Source organism: Chanos chanos, chromosome 5 (assembly GCF_902362185.1).
Source record: "Chanos chanos chromosome 5, fChaCha1.1, whole genome shotgun sequence".
In the NCBI taxonomy this organism is placed as follows: Eukaryota; Metazoa; Chordata; class Actinopteri; order Gonorynchiformes; family Chanidae; genus Chanos; species Chanos chanos.
In genome coordinates this window covers 14,532,782-14,545,050 of record NC_044499.1, presented here as the reverse complement: position 1 = coordinate 14,545,050, position 12,269 = coordinate 14,532,782, and the positions used below count along the sequence as shown (strand labels likewise).

Below are 12,269 nucleotides of genomic sequence, written 5' to 3'. Positions count from 1 at the left end.
AAGTTTTTCTGAGTTTGTGTCTGTAACTTCATCCATATACTGATAGTCCTCCTCTCTCCTCTGCACTACATGAAGCAATGGCTGCCACTAACAACATGACAGTCTCAACTTAATCCCCATTTAAGTACAGTAACAATGCAGGAAGTGGCCCTCCCAGTCACCATCAGCTGAGCTCACTATTTGGCAGGAAGTGTCGACTCTCAGCTCTGCTCTGACACCTATTACCTAATAAGCATCACTTAGCATCAATTTTTTTTTTTTTGGCATCATCTGAATCTCAAACTAGTAGATCTTTATTTGCCATTAAGGTTGCACAGACATTCTAATTCCTATGTAATGTGGTTTGGAGAAACTACGCTGGGGAAGTGGAAGCCCTGGATGTGTTCCTCTGGAGTTCATGTCTTATCAAAGGAATGTCACAGGCTCTGCTCGACAGATTAGAAATAAAGACAGTCATGTGATCAGGCCTGCAAGACTGAGCTCAGAGTTGGCACAGTTCCCTGTGGTAACACACCATCACAAACAGCTCCACCATTACCCAACATCACCACTCTCATTCACTTCTCAAGGACACAGAAATGGAGAACGTGTGTATACATACACACATTTGTACATCAGCAAACACATGCATTATCTAAGGATGCATTTACCTACCCTGATGGACTAAAAAAGATAATTATCTAAAAAAAAAAATCTAAGCCTTTAGTCCCACAGATTGGATGAAGATAATGGAAGACATCTTACTCCATGTCTTTTTTACACAAACAGTAATTGTTCAATGTGCTTGAAATGTCCGGGTGTGATTTATGTTCTGTAGCAATAAAATAAAATTACTCACTAATCTTGTCCACATTCAGCACAACACAGGACCATTTGGCAATGATACTAATATAGAGTGTATGGCCCAGGTTATTGGTTTTGTCCTTTTGCAATCTATGCAAGGTGTGTAACTCCATAAACTCCAACTTTATGAACTCTGTCCACCACAACTGAACAGTTTGGGTCACCTACTGTATCAAAGAGGAGTTCAGAGATAGCACCTGAATGCCAGTAAATGTTTTGATATGTTTATGCTGGTGTAGGTCTAGATAATACAACACTCAAAACAGTCTGTTAAAAAGCTTTTAGGGGTTTCTGAACTGTCATAATCACTCAAGATATGTTCTTTTTTCAGAGTTTAAATCTACAACCTCTCTATGTGTTATATCTTAAAGCATGAGAATTCTGCAAATATGGGCTGGTTTACCCATGTTATAAGACGGCACATACAGTTGTGTCCAACAGGAGAAATGCTAACACTGCACAATTTTGGTATTTGGTGCAATTCAAGCCATTAAAAACATTTTCTTCTCCAATTTTATTTTTAAAAGGTTCTGATGATTTTGGAGGCAACAAAACAATATCAGTGTTTACAAAAAGGGGAGAAATTGGACAGTGACCAGAATTTAAGCAATCTTGAATACTCAAAGCAACTACAAAGATTTCAAAATAATTCAAATCCCATTTTTTTAGTTCTCTCCCCTAATATCTCAATCCAGTCTAAATTCAAGACAGACAGTTGAGAAAAATTCAAAGCATGGGGCAAAATTTAAACACAATACATTTGCTTTTAGTAGTATTTGTACAAATGAGGGATCTGATACTGAAACTAAATACTGATGTAGATATATCGTTAACTGTGATATATAAATATTCAAACTTTACAAAATTTAATAAATGAATTTATTTGTTAAAACTACAGAAGAAAAGAGGTAAATATCTTAAAAACAAAAGTACTGTTCTGACACAGTTTATACAGCGGGTAAAATAGGAAACAGCTTTGTGACATCAATACAAAAAATACAAAGAGTTTCCAAGGAAATAATGAGGAAAAAAATATGGTACTTGTGAGAAATTTTCTACTGATTTGATAGGAGTCAAAATGCCTATCACAATTAAAAAATATATTTACCAGAATATTACAAATGGGGTTGTGTATTACCATAGTTACATTCTGCTTGTAACAGAAATTAGAATCATCTTTTCTAGCATTTGCCATGCATGTGTCTCTCATCACATATCTACGATCATTTTTCAATAATCAAATCCTACATCATAGAGTAAAAAGCCAAAAAAAAAAAAATGTGAAGGAGAGCTAGAGGGAATTTGCAAAATAATAATATTAATAAAACAAAAAAATGAAGACCCAAGAGCAGTTATAACAAACATTAGTACCAACATATTGATGCCCATCAACAGGTTGTCTAATTTTGCGCCATTGCGCCATCTGATGGTCATACTCAATACAGTTCTCAAAGGGAGGGCCAACACCAACAGGACAAAAGCAATCTAGGAAGAGACCAACACCTTAGAGTGGCAATGCACAGCCAGTTATTTTTCAATGAGCAAGTCCATTCATGAATATCAGCCCAATAAGAACAGGGAATATTTTCAATTAAAAACATAATTTACATAACATGTCTTAATGAATATTTCACTGCACGTTAGTGAACTCATCAGCTAGTATGAGTGCATTTCCTGTATTACAACACATTATGCACCGCATCAGAAAAGGCTATGCATTAACATCTAAAGCGCAGTCATCAAAAACCTCAGCAGGTTGTGAAGGAGCTGTAAACAGAAATATGACGTAGATTCTTCTCATACATGGAATCATTCCCGAAACAACTGACCAACAGAGAAGACCATTTCACTGAAATCATCCTTGGAAAATGACTTTTCTAATATGAGCATTGCTGTCAAAATATTTGTTGCATTTGAAATAGCAAAATACTATACATACTTCAGAAATACCAGACAACAGACAAAAATTACAAAGGAAAAGTAATGATAACTACAGTATGCATGTGATAGGACATAGGTTCAAAATAGTAAAAAATAAAATAAAGTGGTGACATGAGACATGTGTGTGTGTGTGCGTGTATATATATATATATATATATATATATATATATATCTTCTTGGAACGATTCAGACATTCTAAGATTTTGAGATCTGGCTACATTCATTCCTTTTCAGCATGCTGAAAACAAACTGTGACCAATGAATAAAACAATGAGTTCCAGCTAGATACAAATCATATTTCTATTCTAATTTCTCAGCTGCCAGCACAAAGTTTGAATTGGACTGCTACAGAAGGTGCAAAAAGTTCATACCACTCAGCCTTTCTCTCTCTGTTCCTCTCCATCCCAACGCATTTCAAATCGTTTCTTGGGTGCTGTTCCCTCCCCTTTGAGATCAATGATCTAAAATGGCCAGCCGTATTCGAGTACTCTCACCTCCCTCTACAAAACTATCAAAACGACGAGTTCTACATTACAACTGTCCAATCCTGTTTCAGTCCTGTCCAGCAGACAGTCCCTATAAACAAGGACCCACTACAGGGCCCCCTCTGGCTGCTGTACTGATCTCTGGCCTGCTTTCTGCTGGGACTCATTAAGCCGGACAGACGGCCTTAGTGCTGGTTACGTGCACACCTCGGCTCACTTTCCAGCTCGGACTTAGATAAGTGATGAGACTGGGAGTGTTCCTGAAATGAAATAAATATGCTGGATAGGCGAATGAATTTAAAATAATGCACTGTTTATGGGAAGCTTTCTCAGTCTGAGCTGTCACTCTTCTGTTGATGGGCAGCCACATTTAGCACAAAAGCAGGAAGTATGACCAATATGGCAACGAAAAATCAATCCCTCCTGGTAAAACAGACAAGAGCCGTCAATAATCAAAAGGGTGGGGGGGGGGGGGGGGGGGCAAAGCATTCTTGTTCATAGTTCTTTTTTTTTTTTCTTTCTTTCTTTTCTTTTTTTTTTGGGGGGGGAAATTTTCAATCTGAGGCCATAACAGTGTCTGGGATTCCTATCAGGTATTCCTCTACATTCCAATCATAAGAAAAACTAAGAAATTAAGAAGTGTTCTAACGCATCTACAGAAGGTACAATACATGTTCCAATGCATCTGTGACTGTTGGGACTTGGCAAACAGAAAATCTTATATTGTGTTAAGTTAAAGTTACCATGCTGACTCTTCCCTTGCCTCTGTAACCCCGACACCACTCAAACCACCTGAAAATCTCAATGCCCCAACCACATACAAGTCCCTACCATAAAATAAGTTAAAACGTGAACAATACAAGATTAAATCTGCAGATAAAAGGCAGAGGAGTTCTCTCTCTCCATGTGTTTGTGTACGAGTGTGTAAGTTTGTGTGTGTGTGTGCGTGCGTGTGTGTAAGCAGGGATGTATAAATGTGTGAAGGCTGAGAGGCGGCCGACCTGTACACATGTATACACTGTGAATGTGTGAGTTTATAGAACATTTTGAACGGGTTTGTTATGTTCAAAGCAGGCTAGCCAGGCTAGTGGTAGGTCCATTTTGGGCTTGGATCTGGACTGGAGGAGGTCCATCTGTCCACTGCCAAAGAAACAAACAAAACACACACCTTAAAGGCTTGAAACTGTCACTCATCAGCCTCTCTAACATCACTTTTCTGACACTTCAAGGTAAATGTTGGGAGTATGAATGAATGCAAAGTAGTAGTTGAAAGAACAAAAATTATGTCACAAACACGTGTTTTTCCAATACTTTCAAATGTAAACTGAAATAACACAAACTGCTTTTAAATTGTGTCACATAAGAATAAGCATCCTAGGCAATAAACGATGCTATTTTAAGGTATGAATTTGGGTCCGATAAAGCGTATAAACCTGTGTATATATTAAGTCTATAAACCTTGCTTGTCACTGCACTACACTGAGATTATCTTTACGACTGAGCCCGTGTTAAGTGTTATGAAAATGATCCAAGCCAAAATTGAGAGAGCGATTCACCACTTACACTGATAAGGTTGTGTTCAGGCAGGCTGCAGGCAGCTATGTGGTCCTGCAGGAGCTGCTGGGAGAAGTTCTGGTGCATTTGGGCTGCCTCATGAGCGTCTATCGTATTACCACAGGCCTTATTCAAATCTGTGCACACAGCACACAAAACATTTCAGACCGTGCTAATGAAAAAGGCAAGTTCACAGTGAACAGAGTCAGTGAGAGACTAAACTCTGTAAAGTTTTCAGCTTTTAGGAACAGCATATCTGAAACTTTCAGAAGTGGATTACATGATTAAAGGCTCATAATGAAACAATTACAAAGGCATAATGAAATACAAGTGTTCTGAAAATCGTGGATTTCTGAGGCCCTTGTGTCCGTTGTTCATCCAGATACAATTTGTGAATTTGGAAGAGTTTTAAATTCTTTTCACTGAACTTTCATTGAACTGATTGTATTGGTGCTGATACCAAAGACTGTTGTATTGAAAAGATTACCAAAGACTGACGTACTGAATAGAAAACACTGATCTCATGGCCTATTTCTACCTGCAATGTTACTTAAAAGAAGCCAAGAAGAGAGGCGGTTTTAGCTGATGTCTTGGTGATTGGAGTACCTTTGAGCAGAGCAGAGGACCACAGCTGCACAGACATGTCAGGAATCTTACTGGCCAGCTGCATGGCTGGCACCACCATGTTGTTGCTCTCCTGCAGGGAGTCAAGAAATCAAGGTTTCATGTCTGTTTCATGCAATCGTCTTTATAAATGACATAGACTGCATCTTGAAGTTACTTCAGTACTGTTTTTTTTTCTAAGGCAAAACTGAAAGTTGAAGGCAGTCAGTACACTAAAAGACCTCTGGTGTGTGTGTGTGTGTGTAGTTACCCTGTGGTTTCCAAGAACATAGAATATATGGCCAAGCAGTACAAGGGAGCAGGCAGTCAGACGATTCAGGTCTTCAGCATTTGACATCTTCAGAGTCTCACGCAAGAACCGCCTGCAAACACACACAGACATGCGCGCGTTGGACGAGGGGCTTAAAAATAGACTGCTAAAACAGAAATTAATTTCTCTGATACACGGGAGCATTGTAATAATCCCTTTGAAATGAAGCCATTAAGTCAGTTTTTCTAATATGTTATTTCAGCAGATAGATTTTGGATGCTGACTGAGCAAAACTGGCTTTGCGTCTTGTGTCTCAAATATCAACAGTTAAAGAAAATGTATCCTGCTGTGCGTGAAAAGAAATACGAACAGCATCAAGACAATCATAAAAATATGAAACATCCTGTCCTTACTGGCAATAGGTCTTTGACTCTTTAACGTTTTTTACCAATAAAACATTTCTTTGAGAGCCATTAATCTGATGAATCGTTAAACTACACTTTCTCCACAATTCAGCATATGGTAAAGCCATGTACCCCTGACGACGGTTGTTATGGGACCCATACATGAGAGGAGGTCTCTGTCTGTTTAAACTACCTCATGCTGATTAAAACAAGAAAACTCCCTTTATAGGCCTGGCTCGATGTATATATATGTACAGTTACTTAAGAGCCTTTTTTGCATTTTTTTTTATGTCTCACGCAGGGCTGACATGTCAAATGCAGAGCAGACTCACTTTGCCTCGTTGTATCGTCCCTGGAAGAAAGACAGCAGTCCACGGATGTAGAAGGCCGCTGCTCGCAGACAGTGAGAACTGGGGTAAAACAGAGCAGAGGGATTTCTTCGTAAATCGCAAGGTAGTAGTAAGAGAAACAACACTATAACACATATGTATGATTGACAGAGCCCAAAATATTATTTTAAATATGTGTAACTTTCAAGACCGTAGCATTTACACATGCTGTGAATGTGGTTTGTGAACGTGCGGTAGTTTTAACAGGATGGGTGCATGTGTGTTTCTGGTTCACAGGGACCCCCACAGCAGTGCACTTACCTAACAGGGAAGTTGTGGTCGGGGTTGATCCTCTCTAATAGGTTGTAAAGCTAAGAAAGCAACAAACCACAATAAGGCACAAATTCCTGTCATCATTTATCACTGAGACGATGAGGATTGTATGACACACCGAGGCACTATTTCCCGTATGTTATCTGTCAAAAGACGCCTTATGGAAAACTGTAAGATACATACAGACGTTGGTTACACAGGTTTGCACTGACCTCATTGTGTCTGTTACCCTCTCTGATATAGACGCTGGCCAGGTTAGTCACAATGAAAGTCCAAAGCTCCTGGTGTGTGGTAAGCTGCATAGAGACACCATGTAAGAGACAACCTTAAGTACAACAATAATGATTCTCAAACAAGAAGGGAATGGTTACTGAACAAATCTCAACACCAAAAAACCCTTACACTGATGTATGACCAAATTTTGGAAATAAGAAAGCTTTGACAATTATTTATTTGGTACTGGCACTGACTCAAGTTCAACACATCTATGGTTGAGCGCAAAGCCACTGTGCCTCACTGTACTTCTCCCTCAGCCTAGTGTTCAGCCAGACTTCACTGCAACCACATTCATCTCCGTAGAGCGATGAAGACTCACCCGCAGGGCAGTGGTGAACTGAGCCTCTGCATTGTCCATACAGTTCACTGAGATGCAGTACAGACCCTGAGAAGGAACAGGAAACGCATGTCACGACACGGACCACGCGGCCAACAAAAAAAAAAAACCACAGTACAAGTGCAAGCTGTAGACTTCACCTCATGAAATTATTAGCAATAAACCAAAGCCATCTGGATTACTACACCCAACAAACAAAATGGAATTTTAAATAGTTGGTGGGAATAGTTTTCCTTAATTGAAGTAGTCGAGTGTACTCACTAGGAGAGTGTGAAGCTGAGCAGCGTGATTGGAGAACAATCGTGGAGACTGTTGGCACAGCTGACAAACCTGTGAGATCTGTGGAGGGAGGAGAATGTGATTAGTACTATGTAGGGCTGGAACCATCACGTGTATAAAAGTATATGTGAAAGTAAGAGTTGACCTCCTGTAGTGCCGTGGCTTTGTGTCCTGTTACCAGGCGACACATGATGATATGCTCCAGAAGAATGACTTGGAATGAGGAGAGGATGGGACTGCAGTCCAGCACTGGAACACACCAAAGACTCTAGGTTACTTTATCATCAATTTCACATCAGTGTCTGCACTGTAACTTCATTTCATACTGTTAACATTTAGATGAAATTAAAACCTCTGAAGGAAAGAGGGGAAAAGCGCGTATAGACACAGAATTCTGTGGGCAGCAGCTGGATATATGTTGGCTTAAGGGGACTCTATGTCTGTTCCCTGACAAAATCAACAGTAAAGTAAATTAACAGTAAAGTGTGGAATGTTTTTCTGCTTTGTGGTGCTGACTCACTCTTTAGTTTCTCTAGTTGCATGAGGGCTTTGTCTGTATATTTCTGAGCCTTCTCCAAGTAGCCAGCCTGCATCGAATGCATGACAGTCACCTGCAGATCCAACAAACAAACAAGTCAGCGAATGTGCCGGGGAGAAAAACAGAGAACAAGGGAGAGGAAACTCACCAGTCATAAAATGATTTAAGTTAGAGCCAATAGTAACAAACATCTCTGAAAGTCAATTAAAAAAAAACCCAAAACTGATTTTCAGCTGATAACCTTTAGCACACACTGTGATAAACACTACTACAGTAAGAAAATGATACTTGGATATTAAGCAGGCTGCTCAATTTGAGGAACATATCCTCCACAAAAAATATTACTCCAAATAGCACTCCCAAGGATGGCCAATAAGGACTCAGTACAAACAAAGTACATGGGAATTCCATGTGGTACTGACAACCTTAACAGTTAGGCACTGAGCAATCCCATAAAAACAACTCACAGAGGAGCATGAGTACGTGTGTATGTGTTAATAAGTTAGAGGCTACATTGACCCAAACACTCTTGGGGAGCTGGTGACTCCACACTGAATCACACAGATGTAAAATGAAAAAAAAAAAGGAAAAAAAAAAAAGCTGTGTGTGTGTGTGTATATATGAGTGAGTGTGAAGACTTACCAGGTACACCAGCACACACATGTGCTCCTTAGGCAGCCAGTGAAAGAGATCTGCAGGATTGCTGGGCAAGATCTCATCATCATGCAGTGTTGAAATGGTCTGAATACATTGCTGCAGCTGCTTCAGACAAGGTTTCACGCTCTTCACCTGGACACGTATACACAAACACATAGGACGAATAAGATACATCACAAATGGCCATGTCCACAATCATCAGAAATGACGAATGTGTAAGCACTAGTATCACCCAGCACTTCCTCAGGAAATCACCGCATGTCATGTCAAAGCCGGCCAGCGGACGAGCACAGCGCTAACCTGTCCAGCATCCAGATAGTGTGTGACCTGCAGCACGAGGAAGAAGACCCTGAGGGACTCTTTCTGAATGGGGTTCCCCTGCCAGTTCTCCACAATCTGCCCACACAGTGTGAGCAGCGGGTGCACCTCCTGTAGCTTGCGTTCCATCAGTAGGAGCTACACACAAAAGACACGCAATCAGATTATCATAGTTTTTAACACAGCCCTTCCTCGTTTTCCTTAGCGGATAAAGAGAGTCTAATGTCTATTAAACAAAATCATATTATTTATTGTGAAAACCAAAGTATCTCTGAATAATTTAAATCTGGCATAATGCCCGTTTCAATATCAAAGACTAAATAACATTACATTTAATGCCCAATTTTTTTTCTACATGAGCACCTTTCATTAATATCTGCAACAGTTATAGCTGTTGTACCAAAAGAAGTGTATTAATCCACTCTGAAAATATTTTGCAGCATATTTCACATGTCACACATAATTATGCCTATATTTATAGGGTGTAAATCTTGCACTCTACTCATACATACCATCCCTTTACTCAGTAGAAACAAAGCTCTGTGGGAGAAAAAAAAAAAAAAAAGACAAATGATGTGTGATGAACTGCAGGGTTACTTGTTACAAATGTTCACTTGTTCCACTTCACACTACTGACAGAATTTCACATTTTTAGCGTGCCACACAGTTTGATCAACAAAGAGTAAACAGTTGCCGTTGAAAGCCACAAAATGAAGCTATACCTGGTGTACTCCGATCCAACAACCCTGGCGTACTCAGCTCCTACTCCCAGCAGATCACAGGCAGAGACCAAATCCTTCTCTAATGTGTGCAGTTGCTGTGAGAAACCACACAGAACATGCAACAGTGATTTTTTTTTTAAGGGACGTTACTCTGTTTTTTTTTTCCCTCATCACTCTGTGTTTGTTCATGTTGTGTGTTGTCTACAAGTACAGACACTTACCGCTAGTTGGAATAACAATCTGCAATGCCAGTATGGAGTTTGTTGTGAAATCTGGATGGCCTTGCGTAGTAACGGCTTTGCAGAATCAACCAAATTCTTCGAAACAGAAAATATCAGTGACAACAACACAGTATGTGTGTTACTACAGAGTACACAGCTGTCAAAACCCATTCAATGCTGAGTCACTGGACATATGTATTTGACACAAAATCAAATTATTTAAAAATGCCTTGCGTTTTCAAACAGAATTTCAGAACATTTCCCACAGTAAGGTATTACCTGTTGGCAATAGAGTTCCGAGAGAAGACTTGCAGCTTCAAATTTAACATCTTCGAATTGTGAGAGCTAAAATTTCTAGTAAAGGGAAATTCTATGCTTGCAATGCAGTGAATCATAATTTACTGAGCACAATGCACACAACGGTTTGAATAAAAAGTCGTATTATAACATCACCCCACGAGGAACTACAAAAAAATTTACAATTTCCAATAAGTAGCACACTGTATACTAATATATACAACTGTTCGTAAGTAGTCATTTCATTGGATGATGTACCCGCGCAGATTAAAAAAGGATACGTGTTGCGATATGAACCACTGAAAAAGAAAGGAAACAAGTATTATTTGAATGTATGACTATTATGTAAAATAATAACAACATAAAACACATTTCCGCATGGTTAAACCAAGAACAGACCGAGAAGTGACACATCAAACATTGATAAAACATGCCCATTTCGTTGAACTACCGCTAACACATTCACCTATAAACAGGCTGTATTTCGGTCAATTTAATGTAATGGCGAAAGCTGACTGAATAGCAGCGGAGAAATAGTTTCAAATATGCTTTTCTGTTTTCAAATGGAATACTTTTCCAAGCAAACTGGTCTAAATGTTCATATCGCTGCAGCAAATGTGGCCTTTTACGGCCGCTTCTTCGACTCATCCCCGGCCTTTCCCCACTGTGGCTTACCGCTTTCTCTAAGTGATTCCGGGCGAGCTCGCTGTTCTTGGTGTGGTGATAAAGCACCGAGCCAAGCTGAAGGTGAGTCCGGGCCTCGACTCTCTGCGGCGGCTTAAACTGAAAAACAGCCTGTAGACAGTGAACACAGAGACGAATTTTTGGAGGACTCGAGGTACGAAAATGTTCAGCGAAACCGAGCAGTGCGAGGTACCAAGACTCCGGGGCCTCTCCGCCAGTCGCCATTTTGACGACAATAATAACAAAAACAACTACAGCCTGAATGAAGCTGCTCTGACCTCGCGATATTACATCTACTCCGCGAGATCTTGACCTCATATGACTTGATAGGTCTGATGGGATATGAAGTTTAATGGGATCATCTGTTCATGTGATATTACGCAGCGTTTTAGTCCTCACGTTGGAATGTAACAAGCACAGGCAACGGAATACTTAAGGAAAGATGCAGGCGACCACAACTGTAATGTTAAAGACTCAGGAACAATTTGAATTACGAAAAATGACAACGAGTTTATACCAAGCTCATAGCATGGCCTACTAGTCAGATCTACTGGAGAGGTCACACCATTTTAGTGGACCTCATTTTTTTCTTTTAATTAAAGTAAGTGTACTTCACTGTGCGGGATGGATGGTTATTCATTTATTTATAAATTCTTCACGATGCATACAACTATTTTGGACCCAGCTTGTAAATACACGTTATTTTAGGTTTAAACATTTTATGTTTTGGTTATCTGCCAATAACCACAACTGTAAATTGAAAAGAAAAAAGTTATTTTTCACATCGTAAATCCATTGTAACCGTAGCGATGAACTCACGAACAAAAACATAATTGCTTTGTTTCACGTTTAGCGGAACTTATCTGTCATCAAGCTTAACCCGAGGAACAATAATGATAGGACTTGCGTATGATTACTATTCACAAATGTAATACGTCTGCTAAAATTGCGCAGTCATTGTGGACATACACATTTCTGAAACGTACGTGGCGTAGCTCCCTCGCTTGTTTTACCAATGTTGCTGTGGGACAATTATCGCTAGCTTGCAGACTGGGTGGTGGTGAGTTATGTTGGTTATGTAGTAGTTTTTTTTTTAAGGTTGGAAGTGACATGTGCAAATTCTTTACTTACACATATGAATTTTGACTGATAGTAATGAAGTATTGTAATCGTTGAA

The 12,269-nt window shown here is 39.6% G+C and overlaps 1 protein-coding gene across 1 annotated transcript; it reads right to left on the bottom strand.

Annotated features, from left to right (window-relative positions):
- Positions 1-3,829: 3,829 nt before the first annotated feature.
- mau2 (MAU2 sister chromatid cohesion factor) lies at positions 3,830-11,317 on the bottom strand. The gene is made up of 19 exons (XM_030774100.1): positions 11,084-11,317; positions 10,690-10,707; positions 10,391-10,456; positions 10,112-10,207; positions 9,891-9,985; positions 9,681-9,708; positions 9,151-9,306; positions 8,836-8,982; positions 8,176-8,266; positions 7,801-7,904; positions 7,638-7,715; positions 7,359-7,424; positions 6,976-7,059; positions 6,752-6,801; positions 6,434-6,511; positions 5,698-5,809; positions 5,430-5,520; positions 4,833-4,960; positions 3,830-4,409 (listed from the first exon to the last, which is right to left on the bottom strand). The coding sequence occupies exons 1-19, from the start codon at positions 11,315-11,317 to the stop codon at positions 4,335-4,337; spliced, it is 1,797 nt and encodes a 598-aa protein (XP_030629960.1). The 3' UTR covers positions 3,830-4,334.
- Between the last annotated feature and the right edge of the window lie 952 nt (positions 11,318-12,269).